Consider the following 19746-nt stretch of genomic DNA (forward strand, 5'->3'; position numbering starts at 1 on the left):
GTTAAAGTCATGGAGGAGAACCGAGTGGAATATCATGACCAGATGTGGGGTTTTATTCTTTGGAGATCTTAAAAAAATAGGTTTGTGGTGGGAGGAATATAGGTAGATGAACCATTTAATAAGAACCTACTAGGTGCTAGGGACTCAACAAATCCTCTGCTGTTTACACTAGGCTAGTTTTTTTCCACTTAAAATGCATTAAAAACATCAAGACTTAAATGGCTCATGAGCATAAAGGTTTAGACTATTCATTAACTTCCTGGTCACCTGAATACAATAAACCACCAGGAGCTCTCATTCTTCTCTGAAGCTTGACTGTTAGACCACCACTACGTAGAAGTAAAACAGTTGCACTCAGTGAGTGAACATATGGTTGTGATAATTTTTCTTCCTCTGCTACGACTAAATAAACTTCTCTGGAATGACCTAAGAATGCTTCATTCCATCCCAATATTAGAGACCACCAGGGCACTGGTATAAGCCAATGTAATAACAATGTGTTGGTTGTTGTCCTTTGTTCTCAAAGAGGACCAAAATGATATCACTATGCTTGAGTCAATATTCAGTGTGTCAGGGCTGTGGCTAATCAGGCCTATACGAGCTCGGAATGCTCTACCACAGGTCGGGCACAAATAGTTCAGTGAACATTTGGGGTGGATAATCCAAACTTGTGCATCCTGCATTGCCTTTGAGCTGTTTCGATTCTGCTTTGCTCATAGAGCACAGTACCTTCTATGATGTGGAACTCCATGCTGAGAGGTCCTGTGCCAATGTCTCCCATGTCACACAATCAGTTCCAAAGTTCTTGAGAGAAACCTTGAGGGTATCCTTGTATTGCTTCTTCTGATCACCATGTGTAATAACAACGAGAGAACATTTTATATGGATGATATCAATCAATTAAATGCTAACAATGTTGAAATTAGAACAACAGGAAGCAAGTTCAAATTTAATATGAGAGAGGCAGATTAAATATATGGAAATATTTCCTTGGCAATCCTGTGAAAATATTTTCCTGCCTTTTAATTCCATTATCGATCATATGAAGAGAAGGGACTAGATATTTTCACTTACTTATCTTTTGGGATTGAGTTCTCATAACTTCATTTTTACCATTAACAACCTGCTCAGGATCACAAAATAACAGACCTATAACAGATCTATAGCTGGAAGAGACCTTAAAAATGGAAAATAAAGTATGGTTTTCCAAAGATGATAATCCTTGGGAACTATTGTTGACCATTTTGTTAATCACCATTCTTCGATCTTTCAAAGTTGCATGTCTCTATGTTTTTGTCACTGTGTAAATTGTTCTCTAGGTTCTGCTCTCTTCAGTCCGCACCAGTTAATAAAGATCTTCCCAGATTTTTTTGAAACCATCACTACTTAGGGCACAATAGTGTTTCACTACTTTCACGCAATAATTTCTATTACATTCTAACCATAGCCATTCTCCAACTGAGGACTTTCATCCCCACTGGGCCTTCTCTAGTCAGGAAATTCTCTGAAGATCAATAGCACAGACTTTGCAAATTGAATACAGCTCTATAAACTATAGGATTATCAAAAAACAAAGCAAAAAACTGGACCTACAATTTCATTGTTAGAGGAAACTACTTCTACCAATGTAGCTCAGCCCCTCGGAGAGTCCTCTGGGGGCACCAAAATGTTAAGTGATTTGCCTAGTGCAGGGGTAGGGAACGTGAGACCTGGAGAGCATATGTGGCCTTCTAGGTCCTTGAGTGTGGTCCTTTGACTGAATCCAACTTTTACCGAATAAATCCTTTGATAAAGGCTATTTGTTCTGTGAAGTTTGGATTCAGTCAAAGGGTTGTACTTGAGGACCTAGAGGGCCATATGTGGTTTCAAGGCCACAAATTCTCCACCCCTGGCCTAGGGTCATACAGCACATGTCATAGGCTCCACTTGAAACCAGGTCCTCTATCTCCTATGCCACGCCACTTCGAAGAAGTTTATGCTATTAGGTAGCTATGTGGTATTATAGATGGAACACTGGACTTAGAGTCAAGACTTTTATTCAAACCAATTCTCATGTGCTTACTAGCTGTGAGATCCTGAGTAAGTTAACAAACCTCTGTTAGCCTCAGTTTCTTTATCATAAAATGAGAATAATAATACCACCAAACTTACCAGGTTGCAGTGATTATTAAATTATATACCGATATCTATACTATTGGTTAAGATTAATTACATTGCATTATTTTATGTGTAAATAGCAATTGATCCTTATATGTATAAAATATATAAACAAACATACACACATATAATTTAATCTTTATATATAAATATGCATATGTAAATATAATCTTTAATTTGAAACTTACAACACATACATATACATGATATACATATGCATATACATAAGTTTCCACAAGCCCTCGCGACTAACAGTATCAAAGGCCTTGGTCAGATCTACAAGTGTTGTGTATAGACCTCTGTTCTGCTGCTGGCATTTCTCTTGGAGTTGTCGGGCACCAAATACCATATGGACTGTTCCTCAGCCCTTTCTGAAGCCACACTGGCTCTCAGGTAGATGACCATCTTCCAAGTGTAGGATCAGCTTATTAAGGTGGACTCTGGCAAGAATCTTGCCAGCAATGACTAAGAGAAAGACCCACTAGCCCCCCAGCTAGTGATTGTCAGAGAACAGTCTGTTTTCTTTACCTTTATAGAGATGGACAATGGAGACATCCTTGAACTTCTGGGGGATAACCTCCTCTTGCCGTATAACCTGGAAAATTTCAGTCGGCTTTTGTACGAACAATGGACCTCCTATCTTGTAAATCTCAGCTGGAATAGAATCTTTCCAGGGATGTACACATTGATAATGAGGTTGGCACATGCATTGCCAGAGCTGGCTCAATGTTTGGGAGCCTCTGAAGGAAAGTGTGGGAGAGAAGAGGTATTAGACTGATTACCAAACTGAAGGTCTATGGAGCTGTGCTGCTGACCTCATTGTCGTATGCCTATGAAACCTGGACAGAATACCAGCTCCATGCCAGGAAACTGAATGGCTTTGTATACATTAGTTTGCATGTTGTCTCTCCCATTTGATTGTAAGCTTCTTGGGGTCAGGGACTGTCTTTTGCTTTTCTCTCTCTCTCTCTTTTCTTTAAGTTCTTAGTACTGTCCCTGGTCCGTATGTAAGCACTTAATAATGTTTATTGAGTTGAACTGAGTCATCGCACCAGCATGGTAGGCTATCCAGGGAACAATGGACTGACTCTGGAATTACAGTTGTTTTTATTGCCTTACTGTTACAAGGACCCATACGTAGAGCCCACCTCTGATGTTCATTCTCTGGGGGCAACAGGCAAGTTACCTCACCTGCCAGGCCTCAGTTTCCTCACCTGCAAAATGAGAGAACTGGACTATATCTCTGAGGTTCCTTCCAGATCTATGGTCTAGTAAACATCCTTTCATTCATTTGGTTGTCACTATTTGGATCAATTCACTATTTGGTCAGTTTCTTTTGAATGGTTATAGAATTTATCTACCACAATGCCTTCTTTAAATGAGCCCTTTGGTATCCACAAACAAAAACATCTAGTTCTTACAATTTATGGGATTTCATTCTTCCACTTGTGCTCTACATAGAATGCAATAATAATATTAAAAGCTAACATTTATGTAGTGTTTTATGGTTTACCAGTTGACCTCTCAGGTGCTGCATGAACATTTTGCAAGCTTACACAAAGTAGGGTATCGTTTTACTTAATCGATTAACCAATGAGCCAGACCAATTCTGGTCTTGGGTTCTGTGGTATGGAGGAAAGGGTGCTGAGGTACAATCAAAGGACCTGAATTCTTTTTTTTTCTTCATCTCCTGGCTCCATTTCTGTCTCTTCAGACTTTCTTCACCATTCATCCCTCTGCAGCTTCTCGCCACAGTAGGCAGAGGGAGAGAATAGGCATTTACGTACTATCTTCCATGCACTGAGCTAGGCACTTTTTACAAATATTATCTCATTCAATCCTCAGAACAATCCTGTGAGGTAGATGCTGTTATGATCTTCATTTTGCATTTGAAGAAGCTGAGGCAAACAGAGGGTTAATGACTTTCCCAGGGTCACACAGCTAGTAAATGTCTGAGGTCAGAGTTGAACTGAAGTCTTCCTGACTTTAGTCCCAGTGATCTATCTACTGCACCATCACCTGCCTCTAAAGCTGATCACTCCAGCCCCTTCTTCTGATTGGTCCATTCCTCCCAGACACTCACTTTTTCAGGAAAGTGTCCAGGCCAGCCATATCTTCATCCATTCATGAGCTTCACTGTCTACTTTCTAGATTTTCTCCACCATGCTTCTTAATGGGTACTTTCTACCTTCCCCTTCTTCTATTCTTCCCCTAAAATTTCCTTTCATGTATTGTCTTTGCCTTTAGAATGTAAGCTCCTTAAGGGCAAGGACTATCTTTTTATCTGCTTGAATTGGCATGCCAGTCCTGGCATATAAGAAGCACTTAACAAATGTTTGCTGATTTGATTAGGTTCAATTCCCACCTTTGACATTAACTATATGACTTTGCATAAAGGACTTAGCTTCTCTAGACCTCAATTTCTTCATCTATAAAATAATGTGATACTCTAGATTAGATGGCCTCTGAGATTCCTTCCAATTCTGCCAATGATTTTATAAATCTGAGAATATAATATATGATATGCTCCACATTACTGAAAGTCACACGGCAGACCCATGCATTTTCTTGTCCAAAGAAAAGTGAATGATGCTTGTGAAGTTCTGCTAACATTAGCTTCTAACGTAGCTAGTCCAGCACTGGAGCCCTTTCTACTTTACTCATGAGATGCAAAGGCATCATGGGAAGGGCTCCATTTCTCAGTCACCTGTTTTGGAAGTCAGGAATTTCTGTAAACTGAGAGCAAAGGAACATTATGGAAATGAGTTTGTCCTCCCTATGTCTCACCAGCTGATGTAGCTCTCAGAAGTCACCAGGCCAGATACCCTGTAATATATCTCTGATCCAAAACTGATCCACATCCAGTCCTCTTTTCCAAACTCCTCCCCATCACTCCAAACTCCTATAATTCTTGCAACTCTTTTCCAAGTCTAGACTTATTGAGGCTAATTTCAAGGTCGGGAGAGATGATAAAGTCTTCCTGCTCATCCCTCAACATCTAGCTTCTAAAGACCTCAAAATGACTAGTGATACAGTAAAATGTTGCTCCAGGAACCACAACAAAGTGGAAGCTAAATCTAGCACATAATTTATATTTTTCTGTGAGATTGATTGAAGGATGTGAGTTATTGCAAAGATGAATTTTATCTGGCTGGATCATAGAGGGATAATAAAGGAAGTGTGTGCAAATGCTGCCAATGAGCCCTTGGGGTACTTAAGATAGAAGTCACATTTCTTCATGTCTATAGGTTCATCCTTTCCTGAGCCAGCATTTTCCTTGTTGATATATAGCTGAGGAAGGCATTTTATGACTACTAATTGATGGGATGGCACACACAGGAAATCATGGATAGTCTTTTGTTTTTTTAAGTGCTTACTAGCCAGAGCACCAGATCTTCGTCTTTTCCATACTCATGATTTGTTTCTGATCCTTAGTGGCCTACTATACAGTTGCCTTTTATCTTATATGAAACGTATGATGGACCATTTTTGAAAATTAATCTAAATATATTATATAGTCATTGCCATAAGGAGGTGGCAATTATTTCAGACTATGTAGTCTGCTTGGCTTGGATACCAATTCTGGCAATGACCTTAACAGGAGCCACTGTTGTCTGAATAGGTTGGGGTGTGGATGGACCTTTTGCAAAAGCTTTAAGAAAAGGGGGAAAAAAGCTACTGCACATTTGATAAGCACACTTTCAAAATTACACAGCTGATTTTAAGGTGTAGATAATATGGGATTCCACTATGCTTATTCCTTATTGATTACAACAAACACACATATATATGCATACATTTAATTTGGCTTAACTGAATTTCACATGCCTTGGAAATCAGTCTCCCTGATTACAAGCCCAGTGCTCTATCCACTGCACCACCTAGCTGCTTCCCACCCCCCACCCCAATCCTGCAGCAAATATTTTCAACTATGTCGATTTTTCCCCCTTCTCTGTTTTTTTTTCCACCATATCAAATTTATTATTCCAATGGCGCTAATACATCTGTAGATGTTCATGATGACAATCACACTGCACAAAATTTTCTTGCCTTCTAGTTTCTGGCCAACTAGAAAATATCTCCTTAACTTTCCCCTCACCCTTCCTGAAGATCCACTACAGGCCATTTACCCAAGCAAAACCTCTTAATGCACTCATTTCCAATTTGGGGGGCACTATGTTTCCCTTTGAAAAATGAAATGTTAAGATACCTATCCCAATCCACCCCCCTGGCCAAATATACCCTGCAAAGAGGACATTTTTGCTGCCTCTTTGAAGACTTGAATAAATATGGAAACAGGCAACTCAAGTTGCATCAAGTGGAAATGTTTCAAGTTATGGCACCGAGTGGGCCCCAAATGTGTCATGTGCAACACAGAAACCTATAAGGCTGAATATCAATGTGTTTTGAAAGTCTCAAGTTGCTATGAACTGATTAAGTATATGCAAAGAGATGTCACTGCAGTTTTAACAATTTGCTGCATTGGTGTTATGCTAGAGTCCAACAGGAGTCTGAACTGATGTTGGAAAGAGCTTTTACAATTTGTCCAGGAAGTTGTCCAGGGCTGGGATACCTTCCTTCAGCCCTTTGTGTTTGCGGGTCTCTGCCACAACTTGGCAAGGGCGGCTAGTGTTGTTAAAGGGGTCTCCAGGCAGGATCTGCCAATGGTCAAATACACACTGAGGGAAGGCTTGGCCACCTGTATTAGACCTCAAGTCAGCTGTGAAGCCAGAAGATTCATTGACAGGCAGATAGGCTTTCACAACAAACATAGGGGTGCCAGCAACCTGGGACTCCTCAAACACGTGCCCTCGCATCCTGTTCAGGACACCATAAATGCCCCCAACCACTTGTTCTGGACACTGAATCTCCACAAGATAGATGGGTTCCATAAGACGGGGCTGAGCAGTCAACATACAGGCATAAAGGCAGCGCCGGGCTGTGGGGATGATTTGGCCGCCACCATGGTGAATGGCATCAGCATGCAGGGTCACATCATGTACATCAAAACGGACTGCCCGCATGTTCTCTTCACACAGTGCTCCCTCCTTGGTAGCCCACTGGAATCCAGCCACCACGCTGTCCTTGATCTCATTAAGGTACTATACTCCGTTGGTGATATCTGTGAGAACATTAGGCCCAGTTCCATCGGGGCCAAAGCACCAGATCTTACGGGCCTCAGTCACATCCCAGTCATACTTCTCAGCCAGGTACTGAGCCCTTTGCTTGAGCTCCTGATGGGCAGAAACTTTGCCTTTGTCAATATCTTCAGCCAGGCCATCAGGGAAGGGCTGGGCCTTCATGTACAGCCTGTTGTGCTTATTGGGAGATTTGGAAAGGCAAAGAACATTTGATTCCTCACTGACTGTCTCACGGTAGGAGACAACAGGGTCCGATTTCTTGATGGGAATGCATGCATGATCTTCTTCAAGATCTTTCAAGCAGATCTCCAGATGCAACTCCCCTGCACCAGCAATAATATGTTCTCCAGATTCCTCAATGATACACTGGACCATAGGGTCAGATTTGGCCAGACGCTTCAGTCCTTCCACTAGTTTGGGCAGGTCAGCTGGGTTCTTGGTTTCAACAGCTACTCGCACCACAGGGCTAACACTAAACTTCATCACCCTCATGTTGTGAGCATGCTCAAAAGTAGTGATGGTACCCGTCTTCACAAGGAACTGATCCGCATCAACCAGACCAACAATGTTACCACAAGGCACATCTTCAATGGGTTCAACATACCGGCCCATCATCAGAATTGTCCTCTGAATTGGCTTCAGGTAGAGATCTTCCTTCTTCCCAGGAGTATAATTGGGTCCCATGATTCTGACCTTTAGGCCGGTGGAAACAAGACCAGAAAATACACGGCCAAAAGCATAGAATCTGCCGTTGTCCGAGGTTGGCACCATTTTAGAGATATACATCATCAGGGGACCTTTGGGGTCACAGCTTTTGATACCCATAGCAGCCTCATCATCAGGGGGACCCTCATATAATAGTTCACAGCGGTATTTCTGAGCAGTTACAGGGGAAGGCAGGTGGATGGTTATCATCTGGAGAAGTGCATCTCCAGCAGGCAGCCAACGTCTCATCACAGCCTTCAGAAGTGGTTTTCCCTCTTTGTCTTTATCCTCGCTGTCCAATTTGATGTCAAGTTTTTCAATCAGTTTTGCAGTCTCCTCCTTCTTAAAGGTCATAATTGCATCAAATACCTTGAAGATTGGATCTAAGATGAGTTGGCAGAAAGTTCTAGGCAACTTCTTTCCATCAGGACTAGTAGCAGATTTGCTAAATTTCCCATTGGCAGGATCAAAATACCGGTCACCTCATAATTTTTTCATCATATCTTCTACTTTCTTGGCCTGTTCAGCTGGTCCCAGCTGGCCTTCACCTTTGGCAGCGAATTTAGTCACATACATCTCTGCAAACTGCTTCAGAGTAAAGGCCCAACCATGAAGCCCAGAGCCAAACCCAACAGTACCAAGGACTGGGTCAATTATGATGTTTCCCATTGGGCCACTCTCACCCTCTCCATAGGTGGAGATGATAACGTTCACGTTCTCTACAATTCGCTGAAATGTCTGGTACAGTTCCTCTGGCTCCAGCTGCAGCTCAAGTAGGGCTCGGTCCATCTTGTTCATCATCAGGGCAGGCTTGATTCTCTCAGCAATGGCCTGGCGAAGTACAGTCTCAGTCTGAACACACACACCAGATACACAGTCAACCACAACCAAGGCACCATCAGTAACACGGAGTGCAGCCGTTACTTCTGATGAGAAGTCAACGTGCCCAGGTGAGTCAATGAGGTTGATAAGAAAGCCAGAACCATCTTTGCTCTGTTTGATGAAGTTCAAAGCATTTTCTGACAGCTCGTAGAAGAGGGAGATAGCAGTTGACTTAATAGTGATACAACGTTCCTGTTCATCTTTTCTCGTGTCAGTGAACCGGGTCTCACCGGCACGGGCAGAAGCAAGAATACCAGCTTTGCAAACCAGGGAATCCGTCAAGGTTGACTTGCCATGATCCACATGAGCTATTACAGACATGTTTCTAATGTTGGCCTTTCTGTCCATGATGGCCCGGATCTGGTCTACTGTGAAGTTCACCATGGTGGCGGATGTCGGTGGATTCTCCGGCTTGCGATCCGACCGGGGTGAGTTGGCCGAGAATGGCGGCGGCGACGACGGAAGAGCCCCCCTTCTCTCTTTGATTTACCTGGGTGCATATGCCTAGTAGGTAAATCTCTGAACCAAAGTATATAGATAAAGATGGCAGCTAAGGGGCTTAGTGAGGGAATGCTGTGCTTGGAGTCAGAAAGACCTAGATTCTAATCCTGCCTCAGATCTCAACTAGCTGTGTGACCCTTGGCAAGTTTCACCAGGTCTCTCTTATCTTTAGTCTCCTCTTCTGTAAATAGAGCTAAGAATAAGACCTTCCACACAGGATTGTTGTGAAGATCAAATAAGATAATATTTGTAAAAAGTGCCTTAGCACAGCGTACCCTAGATACTATGTAAATGCTTATTTTGTCTCCCTCCCTTCTGAGGTGAGAAGGCTGATGTGAAATGAGTGGTAAGGAAAGTCTGAAGAGACAGAAATGGAGCCAGGAGAGGAAGGAAAAAGAATGTGGGTCCTTTGAAACCAACTCAGTGCTCTTTCCACCATGCCATGGACCCCAAGACCAAGATTGGTCTGAGTCGCCAATTAATCAACTGAGTGAGACAATACCCTCTTTCGTGTAGATTTGCAAAATGCTCATGCATCATCTCAAAAGCCGCCTGGATGAACAAATCAAATGCATGCACAGAGCCTATATCTAATGTCATATCTGCGCTCATGCACTGCTAATTTTTCAGTCATTTCCCAGTCAATGGGTGCTCATGTTTTCAGCTTTTTGTTATCACCCACATACCTACACACACACACACACACACACACATATATGCTTTTGCACATGTGTATGTGCATTCATGCATGTGCACACACATATACACACATACACACATGCTGCTGCTGCTGCTGTTCAGTCATTTCAGTTAGGTCAGATTCTTCATGACCCCATTTTGGAGTTTTTGTGGCAAAGACAATGGCGTGATTTGCTATTTCCTTTGCCAGTTCATTTTGCAGATGACAAACAAGGTTAAGTGATTTGCCCAGGGTCACATAGCTGGTAATTGACTAAGGCTGGATTTGAAATCATAAAGATGAGTCTTCCTGATTACAAGCCCAGTGCTCAACCCACTGCACCACCTAGCTGCTTCCTTGCCAGCCTCCCATCCCCACCCCAATCCTGCTGCAAATATTTTCAACTATGTGGATTTTTTTCCCTTTTTTCTCTCTGACTTAATTGGTTGCATATGCTTATTAGGTAAATCTTTGGACCGAAGTGTATGGATAAAATGAATTTTCTGACATAATTCCAAGTTGTGTTTTAAAATGGTCGGTGTGAGTCCTAGCTATGTCAGTGTATCTATCTTCCCTCAGTCCTTCAATGAAGCAGTCAACAAGCATTCATTAGGCAACTGCTATGTTACAAGTATTGTCCCAGGTACTAAACATACAAATAAAAGTGAAACAATACTTGCTCTCAAGGAGCTTACATTTTTTTTTTAAATTTAAATTTATTTATTTAATTAACATATTTGGTTTTTAGCATTGATTTTCACAACAGTTTGAATTATAAATTTTCTCCCCATTTCTACCCTCCCCCCTACTCCAAGGTGGCTTATATTCTGGTTGCCCTGTTCCCCAGTCAGCCCTCCCCTCTATCACCCCCCTCCCCTCTCATCTCCTTTTCCCTTCCTTTCTTGTAGGGCAAGATAAATTTCTACGCCCCCTTGCCTGTGTATCTTATTTTTTAGTTGCATGCAAAAACTTTTCTTGTTTTTGAACATCTGATTTTAAAACTTTGAGTTCCAAATTCTCTTCCCTCTTCCCTTCCCACCCACCCTCCCTAAGAAGTCGAGCAATTCAACCTAGGCCACACATGCATCATTATGTATAACCCTTCCACAATACTCATGTTGTGAAAGGCTAACTACATTTTGCTCCTTCCCAACCCATCCCGTTTTACTGAATTTTCTCCCTTGACCCTGTCCCCTTTCCAAAGTGTTTATTTTGATTACCTCCACCCCAATCTGCCCTCCCCTCCATCATCCCCCCCTTTTATTTTTTTTTATCTTCCTCCCTCTTCTTTCCTGTGGGGTAAGATACCCAACTGAGTATGTATGGTATTCCCCCTCAGGCCAAATTTGATGACAGCAAGGTTCACTCATTCCCCCCTCACCTGCCCTCTCCCCTCCTCCCACAGAACTGCTTCCTCTTGCCACCTTTATGCAAGATAATCCACCCCATTCTATCTCTCCCTATCTCCCTCTCTCAGTATGTTGCTCTCTCATCCCTTAATTTCATTTTATTTCGTTTAGATATCTTCCCTTCATCTTCAACTCACCCTGTGTCTGCTCTCTCTCTTTTACATATATATATATATACATATACATATATACACATACATATATATACATATATATACACATATATATGAAAACACACACATATATATATACACATACATACACATAGATATATACATACATACACATTCACTTATATATATACATAAACATATATATGTGTGTGTGTATGTATATATATATATACATATATGTATATATATATATATATATATATATATATATATATATGCATATTCCCTTCAACTACCCTAATACTGAGGTCTCATGAATCATACACATCATCTTTCCATGCAGGAATGTAAACGAAACAGTTCAACTTTAGTAAGTCCCTTGCAATTTCCGTTTCTTGATTACCTTTTCATGTTTCTCTTGATTCTTGTGTTTGAAAGTCAAATTTTCTATTCAGTTCTGGTCTTTTCACTGAGAAAGCTTGAAAGTCCTCTATTTTATTGAAAATCCATATTTTGCCTTGGAACATGATACTCAGTTTTGCTGGGTAGGTGATTCTAGATTTTAATCCTAGCTCCATTGACCTCCGGAATATTGCATTCCAAGCCCTTTGATCTCTTAATGTAGAAGCTGCCAGATCTTGGGTTATTCTGATTGGGTTTCCAAAATACTCAAATTGTTTCTTTCTGGCTGCTTGCAGTATTTTCTCCTTGATCTGGGAGCTCTGGAATTTGGCGACAATATTCCAAGGAGATTTCTTTTTGGGATCTATTTGAGGAGGCGATCGATGGATTCTTTCAATTTCTACTTTGCCCTGTGGCTCTAGAATATCAGGGCAGTTCTCCTTGATAATTTCTTGAAAGATGGTATCTAGGCTCTTTTTTTGATCATGGCTTTCAGGTAGTCCAATAATTTTTAAATTGTCTCTCCTGGATCTATTTTCCAGGTCAGTGGTTTTTTCAATGAGATATTTCACATTGTCTTCCATTTTTTCATTCCTTTGGTTCTGTTTTATAATATCCTGATTTCTCATAAAGTCACTAGCTTCCACTTGCTCCAATCTAATTTTTAAAGTAGTATTTTCTTCAGTGGTCTTTTGGACCTCCTTTTCCATTTGGCTAATTCTGCCTTTCAAGGCATTCTTCTCCTCATTGGCTTTTTGGAGCTCTTTTGCCATTTGAGTTAGTCTGTTTTTTAAGGTGTTGTTTTCTTCAGTGTATTTTTCAGTATTTTTTTGGGTCTCCTTTAGTAAGTCATTGACTTGTTTTTCATGGGTTTCTCTCATCCTTCTCATTTCTCTTCCCAATTTTTCCTCTACTTCTCTAACTTGCTTTTCCAAATCCTTTTTGAGTTCTTCTATGGCCTGGGACCAGTTCATGTTTTTCTTGGAGGCTTTTGTTGTAGGCTGTATGACTTTGTTGTCTTCTTTAGGCTGTATGTTTTGGTCTTCTTTGTCACCAAAGAAAGAATGCAAAGTCTGAGCCTGAATCTGGGCGCGTTTTCGCTGCCTGGCCATATTCCCAACCAACTAACTTGACCCTTGAGTTTTTCAGTGGGGTATGACTGCTTGTAGACTAACGAGTTCTATGTTCCACGTTTGGGGGGGAGGTGCCAGCTCTGTCAGACCCGCACTACTCCTTTCCCAAGAACCCCCAGTCCAGTCTGGGCTTAGATCTTCAGCAGGCTGTTGCACTCCTGCTCTGATCCGCCACTTAATTCCTCCCACCAGGTGGGCCTGGAGCCGGAAGTAACAACAGCTGTAGCTGCCCCACCTCTGCTGCCCCCGGGGCTGGAAGCTGAACCGTGAACTCCTTCCACTTCTGCAGCTTTTCCCACTAACCTTCTCCACAGTCTTTGGTGTTTGTGGGTCGAGGAGTCTGGTAACTGCCTCAGCTCACATATTCAGAGCGCTAGGGCCCCCTCCGCCCGGCTTCTGGTCTGGATGGACAACGTCGCTCAGGCTGGGCTCTGCTCCACTCAGTTCCCAGCTCCCAGCTCCCAGCTCCCAGCTCCGTGTGGAATAGACCTCACCCAGAGACCATCCAGACTGTCCTGGGCTGGAGCCCTGCTTCCCTCTGCTGTTCTGTGGGTTCTGCCATTCTAGAATTGGTTCAGAGCCATTTTTTATAGGTTTTTGGAGGGACTCGGGTACGGAGCTCACTCTAGTCCCTGCTTACCAGCCGCCATCTTGGCTCTGCCCGTGAAATTCCAAGGAGCTTACATTTTATTGAGGGACACAAGCATGCATGTGAGTGTGTATATAAAAGTTGTATATGTGTATTATGTATTAGTATGTTATGTATATAATATATATGTGTGTATGTATATGTAGGTGTGTGAATGTGTGCGTATGTGTGTGTGTATAATAGATGACTTAGTGGAGGGAGGTATTACCATCTGGTGGGAGCAGGAGAAGCTTTCATGTAAAATTGGCATGTGAGCTGAATCTTGAAGGAAATTAATAATTTGAAGAGTTGGAAATGAGGAGGGAGCACATTACAGGCAGATATGGAGAACAGCTGATACAAATGTACAGTAAAGGCAGAGGGAGTGTTCTGTATTGGGGACAGCATGAAAGTGAGTTTAACTGGATTACAGAGTATGTGAAGGGGATGACATAGAATAAGATGAAGCTAGAAATGTAGGTTGGAGTTAAGTTGTGAAAAGCTTCAGATATCAGCCAGAGACATTTATATTTTATCTTGGAGGTAATAGGTAATGATTCCACAGTTAGAAGGCACATTTGATGATGATGGTCTAGGAATGGAAACAGAGAGGAGAAAGTGTTCAGTAGAAAGTTATCAGTAAGGTCAAAATGCTGCAGAGAGCTCAAGAATGATGAGGTTATATACATATGTGTGTGTGTACATATATACATATACATATATATGCCACATTATATTTGGAAATTAAAAAGTTATTGGCATGTTAACTTTGGAAAGAGAATCATTTCACTTGAATTATGAGATAGGAATTCTGACTACAATATTTTGAAGTGAGTGAAAGGAGAGAAAGCAGATTATATACAAGGAGTAGTTCTAGGGGTTAACGAGAGTTTTAATAGATGGGAAGACTTGGGTGTGTTTTTATTCAGTAGGGAACGAATTAGTAGATAGGGAGAGATTGAGGTCATACTGCTAGATCAGGTGGCTCTGCTAGAAAAAGTGGTGGGTAGATAGGATCATGTGTGTATGTAGAGAGGTTGGCATGATGAAAAGAAAAAAGTCACATTTTCATTAGAGACTACAGTAAAGGTGAGGAGCCTAGACAATGATATCAAGGGCTTTTGAGGTGTAGAGAAAGGAAGAAAAGGAAAGTCATGGTGAATGACCTTGATTTTTATAATGGTAAAGTGTGAAGGGAGGTCCTCAATTGAGAGGATAGGAGGAGAATATGATAGGGGAGGCTTGAGGAGATAAAGGAAGTTTAAATAGTGGCTATGGGGAGTAGCACAGGGAACCAATTAGGCAGGATGAAAAGGATTGCATTTCTGTAGTGAGGATCCAGTTGAGATCACATAACATAAATTTATAGTGAACACAGTAAGCATAGTTGCATTGCATCTTCCAAGTCTATTCAGTAGCTTGTTACTAAGAAGAGAGGAGGCAGATGGTGGGAAATCACAGATTTGGACCAAAGCAACACAAGAGCGAGGGAAATAGAATTAAGACTAGAAAAAGGAGGGTAGGGAATAGGGAAGAGCATACCAGAAGGCTAGAGAACATTGGTATCCCAGTCAAATTAAAACAATTGGTATTTATTAAGTACTTGCTATGTTGTAAGCACTGTGTTTAGCACTGGGTATACAATTGCAAGAAGAAAGAAAGACTGCCCCTACCCTCAAAGAGATTACTCTGGATGGGTGAAGTTGACAAATAAAAGGGAAATGAAAAGGGGGAGGGGCAGATAGGAAGAGATCAAGGTACCCAGGGTTGGAATATTGTAGATCAAGTCCAGAGGGTTAGCAATGCAGCCTGGAGAGGAATAAAGATTTGGTTAGACTAATATCCTCCTCAAAATGGGTATTCTTGGAGGAAATAGACAATCAGTAGGAGAAGCTGATGAAGTGCTTGTGCTTGGACCCTAAATCCTAATAGCCTTTGCTTGGGTGCCTGTGCCTGAACCCCAATTCCAAAAACACATCTGGTTCTCAAAACATATTCTGTCCCAGGCTGTTTCTCTCTGGCTAAAGGGCAACATGCCCCAACTTATCTCTGCTTCTTCCTTAGTAAGCAGGTATACCCAATTATAGATTGATTTCCAGAAGCTGATAATTGACTGTACACTGAGTCATAACCATATTTAGTATTCACTGACCTTTCTAACATGTATTCTAGGCATAGTGTTTTGTCTAACAAGACATTAAATAAGAAACTATATAGAGATTCCCCTTTATCCCCAAGCTGTAGGGAACTTAGTGATGTTTCACAGTAAAAACCACACCCCTAGTAACCTCCCTGTGGGTTGTTTCCTAGAGAACTCTGGGTAATATGCCTGCGCAGTAAATACTAAATGTGCATGTTCCTTTAAGATCTAACCACTCCTTAGCCCCATGCCTTAACCACTCCCTAATCCCACCCCCAAACATCAAACTGACATGTTTCTCCCCTTTAACCTTTTATAAAAACTCCCCCTGCCCCGCTCTATGGTTGCAGATTCCCTAAGAACCCTTGTTTGCTGTAAAGCATGAAAATAAACTTTTGCAAACTTGACTTAAAGATTGCTTGGGTCTGAGAATTCATTCCAGGCATCCTCTCCCTGGAAATTTCGGTTTGGGATTCCTGAATCCCTGTGGTTTTCCCCCAACAAAACCACAGGTAAAGAGTATACTTCCCATGTGTGAAGTCCATCCTGGAGTGAGCTTCCAGGATGGAGGGGTTTTTTTAACAACAGTGTTGCTAGCAGCTATTGTGGGAGTGTAAGACCAACAACACTAGCACACAGAAGGGCTGCTAGCATGAGTTCTTTGATCTACTTTTCTAAGAAAAGCAACTCAAGGGGTTTACAATCTCACTTTACTTAAACATACATATATCATTCACTTAGTTCAGGGGGAAAAGCCAGCCCTCTGAACTTCAGAGAAAACACAAACAGAAATTACAATCAGAAACCATATAAACTGAGCAAATAAACATAAATCAACAGACTGGCATCTAGGTGTCTGACCAAAGCTATACATTCATAGTTACCAGAGAGAGAAGCACCAACATCTGGGTTTTTCAAAGCCGGGGTGGGTGGGGCAGCTCCTTAACATCTACCCAGGGTCTCCACACCAACAGTCTCCTAATAAGTGAGCCCCCAACAAAATGCTAACCTCAGAGTATATATACACTTCTTCAGGGTCAGAGCGCTTCACACTTTTTGAAGGTTTCAAACCTCTTGAGGGTTTCACACCTCTCATGACCTAACTAGCAAAAGGGAGTGAACCTTCCTACAAACAAAGGCAAGACTCACTCAAAGGCACTTGATTGCTTTAGGGCTGAGAAGCACTCCAAAAGAAAAAAACAGCAGAAAGTCTCACTTTGCTTGCCCTTACAGATTTCTGGGGAATTAGATAAAATTTGTTGGAGTACATCCTGAAGAGGAATAGCTGTCAGTGAGGCAATGAGAATTCTCAATGGTAGGTGGAAATAGCACAATAAAGCTGAAAAACTGGTCTAATTTATGAATAGAGCAGCATCTCATTCATTTTTGACAATATAATATATAAATATATATATATATAAATTTATGTTAAACTCTATAAAAGGAAAACTCAAAGAAAATGGAGACAGTGAATAAATAAATTGGAAAGTTAAGTGTTAAGAATTACATAGTCTTTTCCTTAGAACTGTACTCTCTGCAATAGGTACTACAGGTGAAATCTAGACACATTCGGAACTTCTCTAGAAATTGGCATATTAAGCAAAAATATTATGAGTAGTTGTCAGAAAATTAGAGTGACACAGCTTTTCATGCACTCACAGGTGAGAAAAATTATTTTCACCTCCTCTCTTTTGCAATTTCCTCATAAAAAGAAGTTGGAAATGTCAAAAATGATGAATTGATTTATGAACATTCTTAGCTCTATCTTAGATCATACTACATCAAAAAAATTGAATAAATAATAAGGAAGGAGTATTTAAGTCAAAGAAACATAATTTTGAGGCATTAGGTTGTAGACATAGATAAGTTAAAAATCTAACGAGGGAATATGGGCAAAGAATTGTATCGTCAAGTCAATTCAATGGTGCCTACTATGGTCATGGGAGAAAATATGCACTTTCCTTTGCCATCATTGGCTATTTTGTTACATCAAGAACTTGTCTAATCTTCACATTTCCTTTCTAGAAATTAGAAAGTGTTAAGCCAGAGATGAAATTAGATGTATACTAGGTAGGCTGATATTTAGGGTGCAAAAAAGAGGGCAAATGCAGAGGATATCTTTAAATAGGATTACAAATTTAGAGATGGGAGAGATCTCAGGGGTCATTTAGTCCAATCGTCTCATTTTATAGATAAGAATCCTGAGACGTAGAGAGGAAAAGTGACGAAGACCAAGTGTCAGAACTAGGATTTCAATCCAGGTCTTCTGATTCAAATGCTGCTTCTATATTGGCAGGATGGGGCGGGGGGATGGACACAGAAGGAATAAGCATTGATAAAGGTTCTACTATGTGCCAGGCACTATGCTAATCAATTCTTACAACTATCTTATTTCATGAATTAAATTTAATATTTAGTTTTATAAGGTTTCACATTTTCAGTGCTAGAAAATCTTGCTTTCCGTATCTCAGAAGTATTGATATTATAACATCGATTCTCATTTCACAGCAAGCAGAAACTCTCTCTGATATATTGACAAAGAGGGGGTATAGATTTCAAAGGAAATAATGGTAACACATAATTGCAAAGTGCTTTACAAATGTAATTGTATTTGATCCTTACAATAACTCTGGGAAGTAGGTGCTATTATGACTCACATTTTGCAGATGAAGAAACTGAGACTGAGAGAGGTTAAGTAAGGTGTCACCTACAAGGTATCTGTGGTAGGTAGGATTTGAACACAGGTCTTCTCTACTCAAGCACAACACTTGCTCCACAGCTACCACTGAGCTGTTCAACTTTATCCGAGGGACATAAATACCTTGTCCTAGATCTGTTGAAAGCTACTCCTTGGCCAATTAATTATCTCACTATACAGTGAGGGCAAAAATTTCTTGGAGATTGCTTGCCTACTTGAATATCAATCAGCCTGTCAATTGACATGCATTTATTAAGAACTTACTATGTCCAGGCACTGTGCTAAATACTGGGCACACAGAGAAAGGCAGAAACATGGCCCTTGCCCTCATGGAATTCATATTTCAATAATTCAATGGTCTGAATTTTCCTCAACATGCCTACTATCCTCTGAGATATACCAACACTACTTAGACTCAACTCTCAAAAACTCTCTGGGTCTTTGAGAAGTTGCCACCACTAAAAATAATTCATACCATGGCCAATTTGGTAATGAACCAGATTGAGATGAAATAGATGATCCAGAAAAGAGGTATGACCAATCACTTGTTAATTTTAAAAGTTTTTCCCCCCAGCTTGATAGGACTTGCTAGAGCTTAACCTTCAGATATGTATTGTGAGATTCCAGAGTCTCTCTCATTTAGTAATTAGGCATTAGAGGAGGTTTTAGTGGTAGAATTCCATCAAACAACAAGTATTTGGATAGAATGCTGAGAACTGAGTCAGGAAAACCTAAGTTTAAATCCTGCTTCAGACTCTTATGGCTCTATGATCTGGGGGTGATGTAAAATGGGTGTGTCGGGCTAGATATCCTCTGAGATCCTTTTCAGCTCTAGATATAATGTCCAAGGATAAGTATATCTGGCTGTGAGTTTATTCATTCATTCATGTAAGGAAATATGTCCTCGAAATTAGAACTATCCAAAAGTTGAATGGACTACATCTAGAGTTAATGAGTTGCTACTCTTTGGAGATTTTCAGGCAAAGACTGAATCCAAATGATCATTTGTCTATGGAATATCTATAGGTGGAATTCTTTTTCGGTTAATGGATTAGACTAGATAACCATTAAGGTCCCTTTGATGTTTGAAGTTCTGTGAGTGTTGAAACAGGCCATTATCAACTCATGAATCACATGGACACAGTTATTACCACCCAA

The 19746-nt window shown here is 40.9% G+C and overlaps 1 protein-coding gene across 1 annotated transcript; it reads right to left on the minus strand.

Moving 5' to 3' along the window:
- Nucleotides 1–6350: 6350 nt before the first annotated feature.
- LOC118854180 (elongation factor 2-like) lies at nt 6351–9313 on the minus strand. Its single transcript, XM_036764528.1, is given in 1 exon segment — nt 6351–9313. A coding segment is annotated over 1 exon segment (2577 nt). The 5' UTR covers nt 9270–9313; the 3' UTR covers nt 6351–6692.
- Nucleotides 9314–19746: the final 10433 nt, after the last annotated feature.

The sequence above is a fragment of the Trichosurus vulpecula genome, chromosome 6, assembly GCF_011100635.1.
Source record: "Trichosurus vulpecula isolate mTriVul1 chromosome 6, mTriVul1.pri, whole genome shotgun sequence".
In the NCBI taxonomy this organism is placed as follows: Eukaryota; Metazoa; Chordata; class Mammalia; order Diprotodontia; family Phalangeridae; genus Trichosurus; species Trichosurus vulpecula.